General features: G+C 48.8%; 1 protein-coding gene across 3 annotated transcripts in view; it reads right to left on the reverse strand.

The window, feature by feature from the left end:
• Positions 1–2,951: 2,951 nt before the first annotated feature.
• Positions 2,952–13,824, reverse strand: part of CA12 (carbonic anhydrase 12) — a 60,265-nt gene continuing 49,392 nt past the window's right edge. For 2 of the 3 annotated variants that reach the window (XM_025390232.1, XM_025390231.1), the window contains 2 exons: positions 6,524–6,608; positions 2,952–5,738 (listed from right to left, as the gene is read on the reverse strand). In XM_025390232.1, the coding sequence (XP_025246017.1) occupies positions 5,666–5,738; positions 6,524–6,608 (158 nt within the window). In that variant the 3' untranslated portion in view covers positions 2,952–5,665. Of the gene's footprint in view, positions 5,739–6,523; positions 6,609–7,477; positions 7,511–13,824 lie in introns of all 3 variants that reach the window. The other variant, XM_025390230.1, reaches the window with a different exon arrangement.

Below are 13,824 nucleotides of genomic sequence, written 5' to 3' on the forward strand. Positions count from 1 at the left end.
GTGTTTAGGTACACAAATACCATTGTGTTGCAATGGCCTATAGTATTCAGTACAGTAACATGCTGTACAGCTTTGTAACCTAGGAGCAATAGCTATACCATCTAGCCTAGGTGTGTAGCAGGCTGTACTATGCGGGTTTGGTCACACGACGACGAAATCTAATGATGAATTTTCCAGAAAGTATCCCTATTGTTAAGTGGTGTGTGACTGTATATATATGTATATATGCACTATATATACACACTATATAGAGAGACACACTATTTTGTGTGTCTCTATATATATGCACACTATGTATGTGTGCATGTGTGTGTATTTATTCCTTCTCTCCAGTTCAGCCTTAGGAAAAGGGGAAAGCTTGTGAATGTGTCCTCAGGAAGTTGGTTTGCTGAATTAAGAGGTGAAGGTAACGTCTCAGGAGCTCAGTAGACCCCTCTGCCCAAATGCAGTTGGCAGTCCTTGGTCAGGCTTAACCCTAGTGGAGGCCAGGGGTTAGAGCTACCATGCAGATTGCAGGTGGGAGGTTGTGGTTGACTTTTTGGAAGTCATTAGTACAAATGCTTTTAGTGCCTTTAGCCCGTAGGGGTTTTACGAGGTCACGGCATGATTGGGATAAGCTTAGCTTAGCCAGAGCCGGCTCCTCTTTCCTACTTGGAAGTTAGGGGCAATGCTGCACCTGTCCCTGGGCTGTGCAATGGAGTGAAGGGGACTTGGGGCAGTCAAGAGCGAGAGGCATTGCCACATCCCTGGGTGGCTTGCAGTCATCGTGATACACTGACCTGGTTGCAATCATTTTTATGGTGAATTATTCAAAAGCAGTACTCTGGCCCTTATCTCTGCCCAGTCATTCTATAATGAAGAGGCACGGGGTGGAGCCCGGGGACACCTTTGGTGGCATTGTCCGGCCACACACCTTTCCCCTCACATCCTGCGACAGCTGAATCCGAGCCCGAGGACCACGTGCGGGGCCGTCTCCAGTGTGGATGGCAGCCCGGCTGGAACGCACTGGCAGGTAGTCCCTGCTCCCCAGAGGCCCTGTTTCCTTCCGGAGGCGAGGCTGGAACTGCTCCAGATACCCAGCAGGAAGGCCACGTGACAACGGGAGGGGCGTTTTTCTCTCTCTCTCTCTGTGTGTGTGTGTGTGTGTGTGTGTGTGTGTAGGGGCGAGAGGGTAGGGGTGCCAGGGTCCTGCCGTTCACCAGGCGCCCAGGTGCCTGCCACCGAGCGCCATTCACTCCGGACCGCGGGACCTGGGGCGCGGCCGGGCCCCCTGCGGCGAGGCGAGGAGGTGGCGGGAGAGGAAGAGCGGCGCCCACGATGTGCTGCTTTGGGCTTGATGTTCCTCCTGCCCACCCGTCTCCCTTCCTGGCTTCACCAGCAAGGCTTTCCTCCCAGGCTAATTTCTGTGGGACCTCTCTAGGCAGAACCCTCAGAGCCTCTGAAAGGTGGGTTCGTCGTCCTGGTCTGCGCAGGGCGTGGATTTTGAGCGCTTGGAATGTGCCTCAACTGAGAAACGCTATTTTAATAAGTTTACATCCAAAAGCCGATCATTGATTCCATTATTTGGAAAACGACTTTTCAGTGTGTTTGGAACAACTCGGATATTGGAATCTTTTAAACTGTAAATTTTATGAAATCTAAATAACGACCAAATATCTGCAAGCAAAATCTAGCATCTGAATCGAGTGTGCTGTCAGTGTAAAACACACACCGGATTTCAAAGATTTTACTGCAGAAAAAACACATGAAAATACTGGTTACATGTGGAAATGACAGTGTTTTAGATCTGTTGGATTATCTAAAATTAAATTTAAATTAATGTTACTGGTTTCTTTTACATTTTCTAGTGTGGCTACTGGGAAGTTTAAATTTCATACGTGTCTCATGTTATATTTTATTACATTTCTCTCGGCCCTTGTGCTCCAGGTGGTCGATTTAGGGGGATTGAGATGAGATAATGGCCAACCTAAAGAGGGCCTGAGTTCCCTCTGCCGACCTATGGCTCTCACTGCTACCCCTCCCTGATTATCCACCCAGTGGAGGTGGAAGTCAGGGAGACGTATTCAGAGATGCTCACTGCCTGCTCCGGGAAGTGCTGTCCCTAGTGAGGTCGGAGCAAGTCCGAAGAGTGAGTGCTTCATGGGAACCCTGGCTTCCTGGCTATCTTCATGCCTGTGCGTGGCCATGACACCTGGCAGGACGCCAGAGGGGGAGGGCCGAAGTGTCCTGTATTCTAGCAGAGTACAGACCATCAGAAATGTTTCAATTCCAAAGCCGGGCCAGGTGCTGTCACCTACTGGAGCCAAAGTACCCTTGAACAGTTCACCTCTCTCAGGCTTAGGGTGATTATAGTGAAAATTGGATGCTTTTCTAAATAACTCAAACAATGATGGTGCCTATTTATAACCTTTACTAGACCGCCTCTTTTCGCCCCAATCAGAATGTGAAGTCTGGATTTAGACAAAAGATTATTTGGAGGGGGTGATAGTATCTTTTGCAAAAAGAATTCAAAATAAGGTAACAGGCAACCCAGAGGGGCTGCCCACCTGCTAGGTTTAATACTCTCAGGAGTAAAGAGACATAGGACCTGTTCCCTGTGTCATGTCCCCTTGGTTGGGAACATCTACCTCTTTTCCATCCATCTGTTCAAATCTGAATTATTTGTTCAAGGTGCAGCTCTGATCCCACCTCCTCCAGCGTCTTTCTTTGATTCCTCTAGGCTTCCCAGCACCATTAAGCAGTGTCGTGACCTGCAGCCACACATGCCATAGGCCTCCATCCTCAGGAAAGTGATTGAGTCCACCGGCGTACTTGCCTTTGAAACCAGGTTCTAAGACGTGGATGCGAGTGACATTATTATTCTGATTAGTTACCTACCCCCTAACGGGGAGCTACAGAGTGCTTTGCAAATAGTAATGCTTTAACCTCACCTCCAAGAAAACAGAACAGTCTGATGTGAAAAACATTTATAATTTCTTGTATTTATAGTGTGTATCTTCATTATAATCATTCTTACAATAAATACAGAAGTGCTAGACCATTATCACAGTGGCCTACGGGCTGAGGCACAGGAACTGAGGGTTGTGCCTATGGGCTGAGGCACAGGAACTTGAGACCCCAGTGCTTCTCAAGGGCTGGCCAGGACGCCTTCAGAGAGGCTAGTGAAGAGGAGAGGAATGTAGGGTGAACTTGAAATGTGATTAATAGACTCAATGCAGCACACGCTAGAAACAGATACAGAGTTTTTGGTTTTTGTTTTAACTTTTACCAGATGATACTACAGAAACAGAACAAAGAAAGAGATTCAAGATCCCACATGAGTGAGAATCTAGGGCCTTCCCCCATGGCCCTGGCCCCAGCCTGTGCCATGTTTTTGTTATTTCCACTTAGGCATCTGCCATGCAGCAGAGTTAGGAGCGTGTGGGCAGCCGCTGAGCATCCTTCAGGGGCAGCTGGCGTCAGTGGAATGAGTGCGGATCTGAAGAAAGGTTTCCCAGTTCCAAAGCTGGACCTGCAGGAATCCTGTGAGGATTTGCAAAGACACTGACAGTGTTGGTTCTTGGAGCATCTTTCTGCCTCCCTGGCTTTGTCTGGTCTCAGCCTGGGGGCTGCAAGCCAGGTCTGTGCTGAGCAGGAAGAGGAGAGGAGAAATGCCACTGTCTCGCACCTCCCAGCAAGTCTCCCTTTTCATGAACAGCCCTTGTGCCAGGTACAATGGTCTCTCTGTTCTCTCACAAAACTCATCCACAAAAGATATACAGAGTCTTTTGACAGACAGTCCCACTGCTCTGGAGCCCTTTCTGTTAGTTTCTGATTGACAATTTTGAACCAAGGCCAAGAGACCCCCTAATTCATGTTGCTTCATCATGAGGGTTGTCCTTGTCATCTGATGATGCATGAGGCATGCTAATGGCAAGGCTGGGATGCCACCCCAGGCTTCAAGGCTGTTAGAGGTCTTGAGTGCACACACACATCTGAGCCTCCATTAGGTCACTTGAAACTTTGCCTAGCAAAACAGGCTCCCAAGACATAAGGCTTGCCATCATTACGAAAAGTTGTGATGGTACAGAAGAGATAATTTTTTTTTTCTTTTTTTTGAGACAGTCTCGCTCTGTCACCCAGGCTGGAGTGCAGTGGCATGATCTTGACCCACTGCAACCTCTGCTTCCTGGGTTCAAGCGATTCCAGAAGAGAGAATTCTTAGAGTCAGAGGGAGGAGTAGAAGGAAAAAGATATTTAAAAAGCTATGCTTCAAGGGGACATTGTGTGCTGTCAAAATGAGATTGTGAATCAGAAAGTTCTCGGGGAACTGCAAGGTGCTGTCAACTAGGGGTCGGTTACTTCTCAGTCATGGTACCGAGTCATCACCTGCAGGAGGAAAATGGAGGAGCTGCGCCTGTCAGAAACTGTCTGTGTGACTCAGGGGGAAGAATATGGAGTATCTTAGTAGCGTTCCATTATTACTGGCCCCTGAATACCATGATGATGCCAACCCCTGCACAGATAACCTCCTGCTTTTATAGCTTGAAATATATTTGATCTAAACCATGATTTGACATCCACAGAGAGAGAGAGAGGAGTAGATAAGTCCCCATTCCAGGTTGGCAGTAGGGCTCCTGCAGAAGTGGCTGAAATGAAATTTGGCCAAAAGAGATGACGTTCTACAGTCATTTGGTTTCTGCCTATTTCCTCCAGATTCAAAGGCAGATTGGGTCATCTCGGAACTCATGTCTCCTCCAGGACCCAGCAACAACAGATTTTCAAGGAATAGCCTCGTTATTTGTAAAATCTGTAGAGTGTACAACATAACTGACCCACTGCCAGGAGGTTGGATTTGGACTTAGTATTGTATTGTTCTGTCCTTACATTGTGGCTTGATAAACAGAATGGGATTCCAATTCTGATTCCAAAGTGAGACTCTTCCAAGATCATCTATGTCTTCTCATTTTCTCCCTCCCTCTAGCTGCCTCTCCCTTCTCATCCCCACCAAGAAGTGGAACTTGAACCTGCCTTTCCCTAAGGTCTGTGCAGTGTCTGTGATCCCAAGGACAGGACTGTGAAAGTGTCCCTAATATATCACAATGTATAGCTCTTGTTTTCTTTTTCTCTCTACAACTTGATCCTTCCTGTCCCCATTCGTCCCCGAGTTGTAAGGTGCAGATTAAAGGTTTTGTCATAGCAGAAGGAAATCAGAGGGAGATGCCCCGTCTCCAGAGGAAAGAAGTTGAATTTCCCAAACAAAACCTAAGCAGAGAGTGCACATTCTTGTCTAAAAGCTTGGAAAAGCAGCAGGATTTCCAGGACACTTGAAAGCATGCTCTGGCAAAGCCCTGGATGAAAGCGTTTTCCAACCATTAATGGTCCACCAGCATGGCTTGGTTTGTGATCCCAGAATTCAGACCACTTCACAATCTCACACAGATACAGCGAGCAGCTAAGAGTTCCTGCTGCTTGGTCTGAGAGTGTATCCCATCCATAGATTGGATGGTGCTGGGGTGGCCATGGTCCCAAGGCAAGGAGGCACCCAGCAGAGGATCCCCTGAGGCCTGTCATGTTTGCTTGAGCTACAGAGAACACCTTGAGGTGTTGCAAGTGTCCAGAGAGCTGAAGTGTGTAGGGTCCAAAGTAAGGTCCTTCCTGGATGTGCCCAGGAGCTCCAGGGACCTCAAGCGTGAGCCTCAGTCTCCTCCTTGATGGCTGGCTTGTAAATGACTCCCTTGTTATCACCTTTCTTGATACTAGAACAAAAAGAACACATAAGTCTTGTTAGAGAGGAGAGCGAGCAAGCCAGAGAACAGACTGACTCAGGTAGGGAATGAGGCCGTTTTTAAAAGTTGGATTCCTCTCTTTGGGACCTTTCCCCAATTCTGTTGGTCTTGGGAGGGAATGTCACCAAATAAAGCTTTAACCAAAACAGGACGTGTTTGTTTTCCAACTGTTCTCTTCCACACCTAACAATACTAGACCTGTATTTTGAAAGAGGTCTCGTCACCCCCGCTCTCCAAACCCTGATTCCATACAGGGTTCCCAGAAACCTTTTTATTTTTCATACCCCCAAAATAAATTAGGTTTTAGGAAAAGCCAAATGTGACAATAAAAACATGGGCAAAGGGCATGAAGAGTTAGTGTGAGTGAGAGATCAGGTTTTCCTTCATCTTCCTTTTTGGATTCATAGACGAAAACGTATATGTAAAGATCTTGATAAGAAGACAGCTTTGCTGCTTAGCTCTAGGCACGAGCCCCAAGTCAAGAGACTCATCCAAGGCTGTACAATAGCAGTAAGCAAGGCACACATGCTTCCAAATCTGAGCACAGTGGCCCTTGAACCCCTTGAAAGACCAGGGTCACATGTATATCTCATGCAAAGGAGGCCAGGGCACGGGTGCTTTGGGGACAGCACTCCTAGGGTAACTTTTGGTCCAGGTGACTGCGGCTCTTCATGCCACAAAGCTGCCTTCCCAGGCAGACTAATCATCATGGACACACAGCTGCCCATTCCCATTTTGGGCCCAAACCAGCTCACCTCTTCCTTCTGAAAAGCCAAATGGACACTGCCATCACAATACAGATGCCAAGAACGCCAGCCAGGGCCAGCGAGAGGATGATGCCTGGTGAAGAGGCAGAGGGCACACATTACACTCCTTCCTTCCCCTCCATCTTAGCCCATGGCCCCCGGGTGTGAAATCACGGCCCAGCTGCATAATCATCCACAGAAAGGAATAATTTCCCCATCCCTGTTCTCAGATTCTGGTCTTTGACTTAGTGGGACTGGCTAGAGTATTTTGAGGGGGCCATTTGCAAATTCTAATGGTTTTCCAGCAGGGGCTCTCAAATTTGCACAAGGGTCAGCTGAAGAGCTTGTTTAAAATGTAGGGTTGTTTTTTGTTTTTTTTTAGCCCAACCCCCAGAGATTCAAATTCAATCTGTTTGGTGTAGGGCCCAGGAATCTGCATTTTACCAAATACTTGCAGCTGATACTAATGCACGTGGTCCAAGAACCACACTTTGATAAGCCCTGGGCTACACAAATAATACTGTCTTTGCCTGCTGGATTTAAGGCCCATTGGCTGTCTCTATCAGTTTTGCCCCCAAGTTCCATTGCACAGTCCTAAGCAGTCCCAGACGACCAGTAGTCCATTGCCAAGGTCATGCGGCCTGTCAGCTGACCTCCACACTGGGCTCTGGCATGTTTTCAGCAACAGCCTCCCACCACGACCAAAAGAAAGTCTTAGATAGGTTCTTTGAATACACACATGCTGCAGAGTGATTGGATCTTTCATTAGAGGAACATTGATTGGCAGTTCATCTTTGAATCAGAGAGCGACTTGAGGGTAAGACCCATAGCAAGGAGAGGGCCAGGAGCCAGAGCAATAGTACAGAGAAGCAGAGGATGGGCTGGATCACAGACCCAGATCACACCAAGAATCACAGTGATCACCCAGCTGCAACATGCATGGCCAGCTGCCCAGCCACATACCCAGACTCAGTCCTGCTGCAGTATAGGCTTGCACTTAAAAGGGGAGAGGAAAAGACTGGAGGTTACTCTAGAGTCAAACCACACTGGATTTGAGCAACGTGTTGAGAGATGCTCTACCTTTTGTTTGGTTGGCAGTACGGGTCTTAGGCAGACACATCTCTAGAGGTGTTCACCCTTGGCTCAGGGATTACCTGATGAAGTAGAGGAAATTGCCTATCTAGGGAATTCATACTGCAATCCCTCCTTCCCATGCTTTTTTTTTTTTTTTTTTTTTTTTTGGAGATGGAGTCTCACTCTGCTGCCCAGGCTGGAGTGCAGTGGCACGATCTCGGCTCACTGCAACCTCCGCCTCCTGGGTTCAAGTAATTCTCTGCCTCAGTCTCCCAAGTAGCTGGGATTACAAGCACCTGCCACCACACCCGGCTAATCTTTGGATTTTTAGTAGAGACAGGGTTTCACCATCTTGGCCAGGCTGATCTTGAACTCCTGACCTCATTATCCACCTGCCTCAGCCTTCCAAAGTGCTGGGATTACAGGCATGAGCCACCGTGCCCAGCCCTGATGCTCCTTTATCACAGCAGTTTTCTGGCTAGGGCAAGACTTCACTTCAGGCTTTTTTTTTTTTTTTTTTTTTTTTTTTGAGACAGAGTCTCGCTCTGTCACACATGCTGGAGTGCAGTGGCACAATCTTGGCTCACTGCAACCTCCACCTCCTGGGTTCAAGCAATTCTCATGCCTGAGCCTCCCGAGTAGCTGGGATTGCAGGTGTGCGCCACCATGCTTGGCTAATTTTTGTATTTTTAGTAGAGATGGGGTTTTGCCATGTTGGCCAGGCTGGTCTCGAACTCCTGACCTCAAGTGATCCACCTGCCTCCGCCTCCCAAACTATGGGGATTACAGGTGTGAGCCACCACGCCCAGCCAAGACTTCAGTTTTTAATACAACATGGCCAAAGAGGAAAGGTGAAGAAAGGTAGGGATCCAAGCCTGCTTGGGCAGGCACCTGTCCGAGTCCCTGGTACCTGCCTCTCTTTCTAGGCAAGGGATCCATCACCAGACTTCTCCCCCAGCCCATCCAGCTTGTGGTCATGGTTTGGTTCTATGTTTGCTTTGTCCCTCCTGGACAAACTCCTTCACCATACCAGCCCCACTTCTCTGCTCCATGGAACCAGGGGATTATGGCTTCAACCAGCAAGTTACTGTTGGGGATAAATAAGGTGAGAGAGAAGTCTCAGTGGGGCTGAACCTGTGCCCAGTTACCTAAGTCTCACAGTCGGCCTACTAGGTACCTCCTGGGGGGAAAATCACATAAGAATCCATTGTCTTGAGTGAGCAGAGGATCCCAGTCATGAAGTCTCCCCTGGAAACCCCCAATCTGTTTTTTCCAAGGTTCCCACAGCCATTCCCCATTCTCCCAATCAGGTCCTCTATCTAAAGAAAGTATAGATTTACACATACCCTGTCTGGTGGTTTTCTCATCTCAATGGAAACTTCTGGCATGTGTGTGTGTCTTGGAGAAAGAAGGGGTATTTGTTCTAACTCACATTGGGAGCCACAGTTGTACAGATGGTGGCCACCCAGCCTGACACAGAAGATCCTGTGCCCATAGAGCCCACAGTGGTGGCTGAGGCCCTGGGAGAGCCATGGTCAAGTGTAAGATGCCAACAGGGGGCCAAAGACTCTCCCTTGGTGCCCTTGACACCCTGGGGAACCAGATCTGAGGCTGCAGCGTGAGGTTTTGCTTACGGCCCCTTCTCCTGTCCTATGGCCCAAGTCTAGCTGATTCCCCAGGAGCCATCAGCCGCGTGCTTTTCCTATTGCCTTTTTCTGCAATTTCACATTGAACCTGCAGAGCCTCCCTGGTCCAAGGCTGGGCCCTGGAGGTTTCTGATCTGGCTTCCCCAGGTGGCACCGGGCTCTGCACCCTCACAGAGGGTTAGCAGAGCAGGCAGGGAGAAGAGCTGTCCCCAAGGACAGGAAGGCCTATTGCCCCTGCTCTGTGGGCCACCAGCAGGAGCTCATGACCTCCCAAGTGGCAGAGAGTGGCTCCACTGGCCAGACTCCCTGCCCCAGCCTCTTCATGTAATCTGAACACAAGGACCAGCCTGTGGCTTGCGGGGGGTGCTCAGGACATGAGTCTCCACCTGGAGGGAGCTTCCAGTGTTTGCACAGCACAGGCTCTATTTCCTGCAGGGCCTGTGGCCTCTGCACAGTGGAACTTGGCATTATGGCTGGTTGTTTCTTTGTAAAATGTAACCAGAGACCATGGTCCCTGGAATCTTAAAAAAACAAACATAACAAACCTAGCCGTGGTTTTTCTTCCCAACCCTTTGATGAAATACACTCTCGTTCTTTGTTCCTGAAGCTCCAGATGCTTGTGGTGCCAAACCAGTTCTCACCACCTGAAGACTATTACTAGGAAGCCTCGCCACCTGGCTGAGCCATCCAGGCTGGATGGCTTCTAAGGTCGTCTCTTTCACAGTCACCTCAAACATTCTGAGAGCCACACAGGCCCCAGACCACTGAGCAGCCCAGTCTGTGGCTGGCAGAGGTACCCTTCATGCCTGGTCTTGGGGAGCTGAGCAAAGTTATGGACAGCAAGGCCCCAGCAAGGGTGGGGCTTTTCTCAGGGCACATGCCCTGCGTGACGGCTTCTCGGGAGGGAGAGTCTGGCTTCCCCCAGTTATTATGCGGGGTTCCTGTTGCAGGCCCTGTAAACAACAGCATAGTTTAACCCAGTGCTCTGACCCGGGATTCTTGCTCCTCGATGACCACCTGTCAAGGCCTAAATGGACTCTCCTTGGAAACAATGAAATGAGACCAAACAGGCATGAAGACCAAGAAAGCCCCAGAGCCTGGGACAGACACTTTTCAGGCAAGACTTTGATACAGCAAAAACGAAGCAGCTTGACTGAGCCAACATCATAAGCTGCTGAGGAAGAGGAATGCCGGCAAGGGTGTCGCCTGATAATTCCACCACCTCAGGAAGCCCAGGGCAGGAAGGTGTCATTGGAACGCTGTCCCCGCCAATCGAGACAGCACCAACCATCATGGAGGTTCCGCTTCTTTGCAGAAATGGGCTTGATTCCCATTGGAGGCAGATGCCAAAACATCTGTTATCTGATGGGAGGGAGAAAGTCAGCGAGACTTTCAGGACACAGGGAGAACCGTCAGGGCAACCAGAGAACCAGAGCCTGAGAGCGAAGCCAAAGCCTGTTTCCCAGCAGAGCCTCGGCTGGGTGAGAGCCCAGCCTCTAGGATGCTGTAGGGAACAGGCATCAAAGATGGTACAGGGAGGGGCAGAACTAGAGAAATTCACTTTCAGGTTAAAGAAATGGTTTGTTTCTGAATAGGAAAGAAGGCAGGCAATTCCCACAGAAGAACAATGGGACAGACAGCAGAAATGGAGACATGCTGGGTCACAGAGGTGGCCTACAAGAGGCATCGAGTGACAGCCCGACAGAAGGAGCTCTCAGGCTGGCTGGTAAGAGGGTGCACACCATGAGGACGTGGGAGAGCTGCCTGTTCACAAAGTGCTCGGATATGAGTCAGGGCAAGCAGAGAGACGGCAGTGTGACACACACAAGGAAACCACACAGATATAGAAAAGCTCGATGGTCACACGCCTTGCCCAGGAAGGTACAGACACCCAGAGAAGATCAGTGAGCTGCTTGCCACAAGGGCCTTGCTACCTGTTCTGGCGGGCCCAGGAGCTGCGTCTTCCACTGGCATCTTGCTGGACCGAGGGATGCTGGTTAAGGGCTTTTGAGGTCTTCTGAAGCCTCAAGCATAAACACAGAAAAGTCCAGCAGGAGGAACAAGCACCTCACTTTCACATCTGGAGGTTCCTGGAACAACAGTCTAGTATTTTCTAGCTCTATTTACAATTCTGTTTGACTGTAATAATCAATCATCCTTTTCAAGTATTATTTTAAAGTACGCACTGTTTACATAGATGGCATGTTATGTAGTGATATCCTTAGCCGTCTCCAGCCTTGTAAAAGAGGTCAGAAGAGTTTAGATTTGTCAGGGGTTTAATAGCTTAAATATACAAAATCTGTTTTAGAAAGGTAAAAACTCCCATTATTACACTTAAAAAATCATACAGTCAAGAAACTGCAATGCCAGTGCTATTTTCACATGATGCTTTGCTAAGACAAGCAAGAAGCCCTCACCACAGAGTGAAGCCATCTTCAGAGGACATATTTAACTGGGGAGTTTTCCTTATGAACGCTATGCAATCCAAAAAAGAATTTCTACAAAGAAATCTGCCAACAAGATAGTACCGGAACACATGGGGGAACTGGTTTTATACAACCATGGCTCTGCCTGTAGATTGCAGGAACGCAGGCCCTGCAGACAGCACGTTGCTCTGAAGGGCCTAAATCCCAGAGCCTCAGGGGCAGGTTACAATGCTGGCACTGGGTGCTTGGCACTCTAAGCTGCCTTCACTGTCCCTGCTGAAGGAATGGGTGGCAGGACGGGGGCCTTTGATCCCTATCAAGCCAGAGCCAGAGAAGGTACAACAGCATCCCTAGGCAACTTCCTCCCAGACCTTCAAAACTGACAGCTAAGTTCTGATCTTTAATTTTTCTTAAACAAATGGGTTGATTTTTAACACTGTTAACAAATGGAGACCATAGGAAAATAAGACAACAACACTAAAAGGCGACAACTGGCCAGGCTTATGTGTCAATCATTCTGCAGAGAAGACACTGGCGAGGGGAGGGAACTGGAGATGGGTCAGGGACGTTCTTTCAACAAGTTTATAATGAGCGCCAGGCACCATGCCAGGCATAAAAATGAGTAACACGTCAATCATCCCTGGCCTTAAGGAGCTTGTAGTATGAGTATAATATATACATATTGTTATTTTTCTGTTTGTCTTCGCTGTGTGGTAATAATTACTCTATGGTGTGTCAAGTAACATCACAGTGATGGAGAAGTGGTTCTGGCTGCACTGAGGGAGATTAAGTCACCTTCGGGGGAATGGGGAGGACTTCCAGGAGGACATGATTACAGTTGGGTCTTGAAAGAATTTTCCAGGTGGAGGAGGGAGGGGGCATCTCAGACATCAAGTGTGTGTGCTTGAAAGCATCTGCCCTACAGTTTTGGGGGCTGAGGCCAAGAGAGCAGGGATGGGGCTGTGGGGAGATGATGTGGAAGGACCAGCTAGGGCCCCATCACCAAGGGTGGGTCCAGCCTTCTGCCCGGCCCCTTTCCCCATTGTCTTTCCTGAACATAGTCTGCCCTGTGCCACGGGCTGTGTTTACCAGCAAGATGACACCCACCATGGGGTTTTCTGTGCCCCATAGCGCATAACTCGGGCTGTGCTCAGGAAACATGCGGTGTGTTAAAGGGACTAGGACCTCACTTCTTAGCACCTTGGACCAATGCTCCTGACTGCCTTGACCCAGGCCAGCAATCAAAGGTGGAAACGATGCTGGCTAATCATTTGGATCCTTTGGGAGAATCGATGATATTCTTCCAGCTAAGAGCTTTTATTTATAAATAGAAACTTTAAGAAATACAAGGTCAATAATGACAACACATGCATTCTAGCCTCAAAAAATTAGATAATTAGCCATCTTAGCCATGTATGATTTCTTTCTCCCTCCTTTTAAGGTTCCATAAAACTGCCCAGGTCTATGCTTAAGCAGATCCTAATTGCACGACTATAGATTTGCCCTTGCAGTTGACCACCTGGCACCCTCATCTGAGTGTGCCTCAGCTGGCTCTGGTGGGTGACATGCAGTTGCTCAGAGCAAGCCCACTAATGATGTGATTATAGAAACTTCTTGGCTTCCTTTCGTCCCTCAAGTTTCCATGGCCCTGACACGTTGAACACAGGGCTAGATGGTGTTAGCATTTCTGTCTGATGGGCTCTTGCTTTATTACCCAGCATCTGGGCCCAGTGTTGGTGCCACTGGCTAGGAGGAGGAGAAGTCAAAGGAACCAAGAACTAGGCCAAAGCCCTAAGCCTGAGCCCCTGTGATGTCCACCTGCCTCTGCCGTCTTTCCCCTTCTCCGCTAAGAACACCCGACTTGAAACCCGAACTGACCCCAGGACGTGTCCCCTCCCAGGGGCCCACCTTGAGGACAACACGTCTTGCTTTCTCCTTCAGCTCAAATCTTCCATCTGTTACTTGGAAGAGGCACTTTTTTTTTTTTTTTTGAGATGGAGTCTCGCTCTGTCGCCCAGGCTGGAGTGCAGTGGTGTGATCTCGGCTCACTGCAAGCTCTGCCTTCAAGGTTCAAGTGATTCTCCTGCCTCAGTTTCCACAGTAGATGTGACAGGCAGGCACTACCACGCCTGGCTGATTTTTTTTGTACTTTTCTTTTTTTTTT

This window comes from Theropithecus gelada, chromosome 7a (genome assembly GCF_003255815.1).
Source record: "Theropithecus gelada isolate Dixy chromosome 7a, Tgel_1.0, whole genome shotgun sequence".
Taxonomy (NCBI): Eukaryota; Metazoa; Chordata; class Mammalia; order Primates; family Cercopithecidae; genus Theropithecus; species Theropithecus gelada.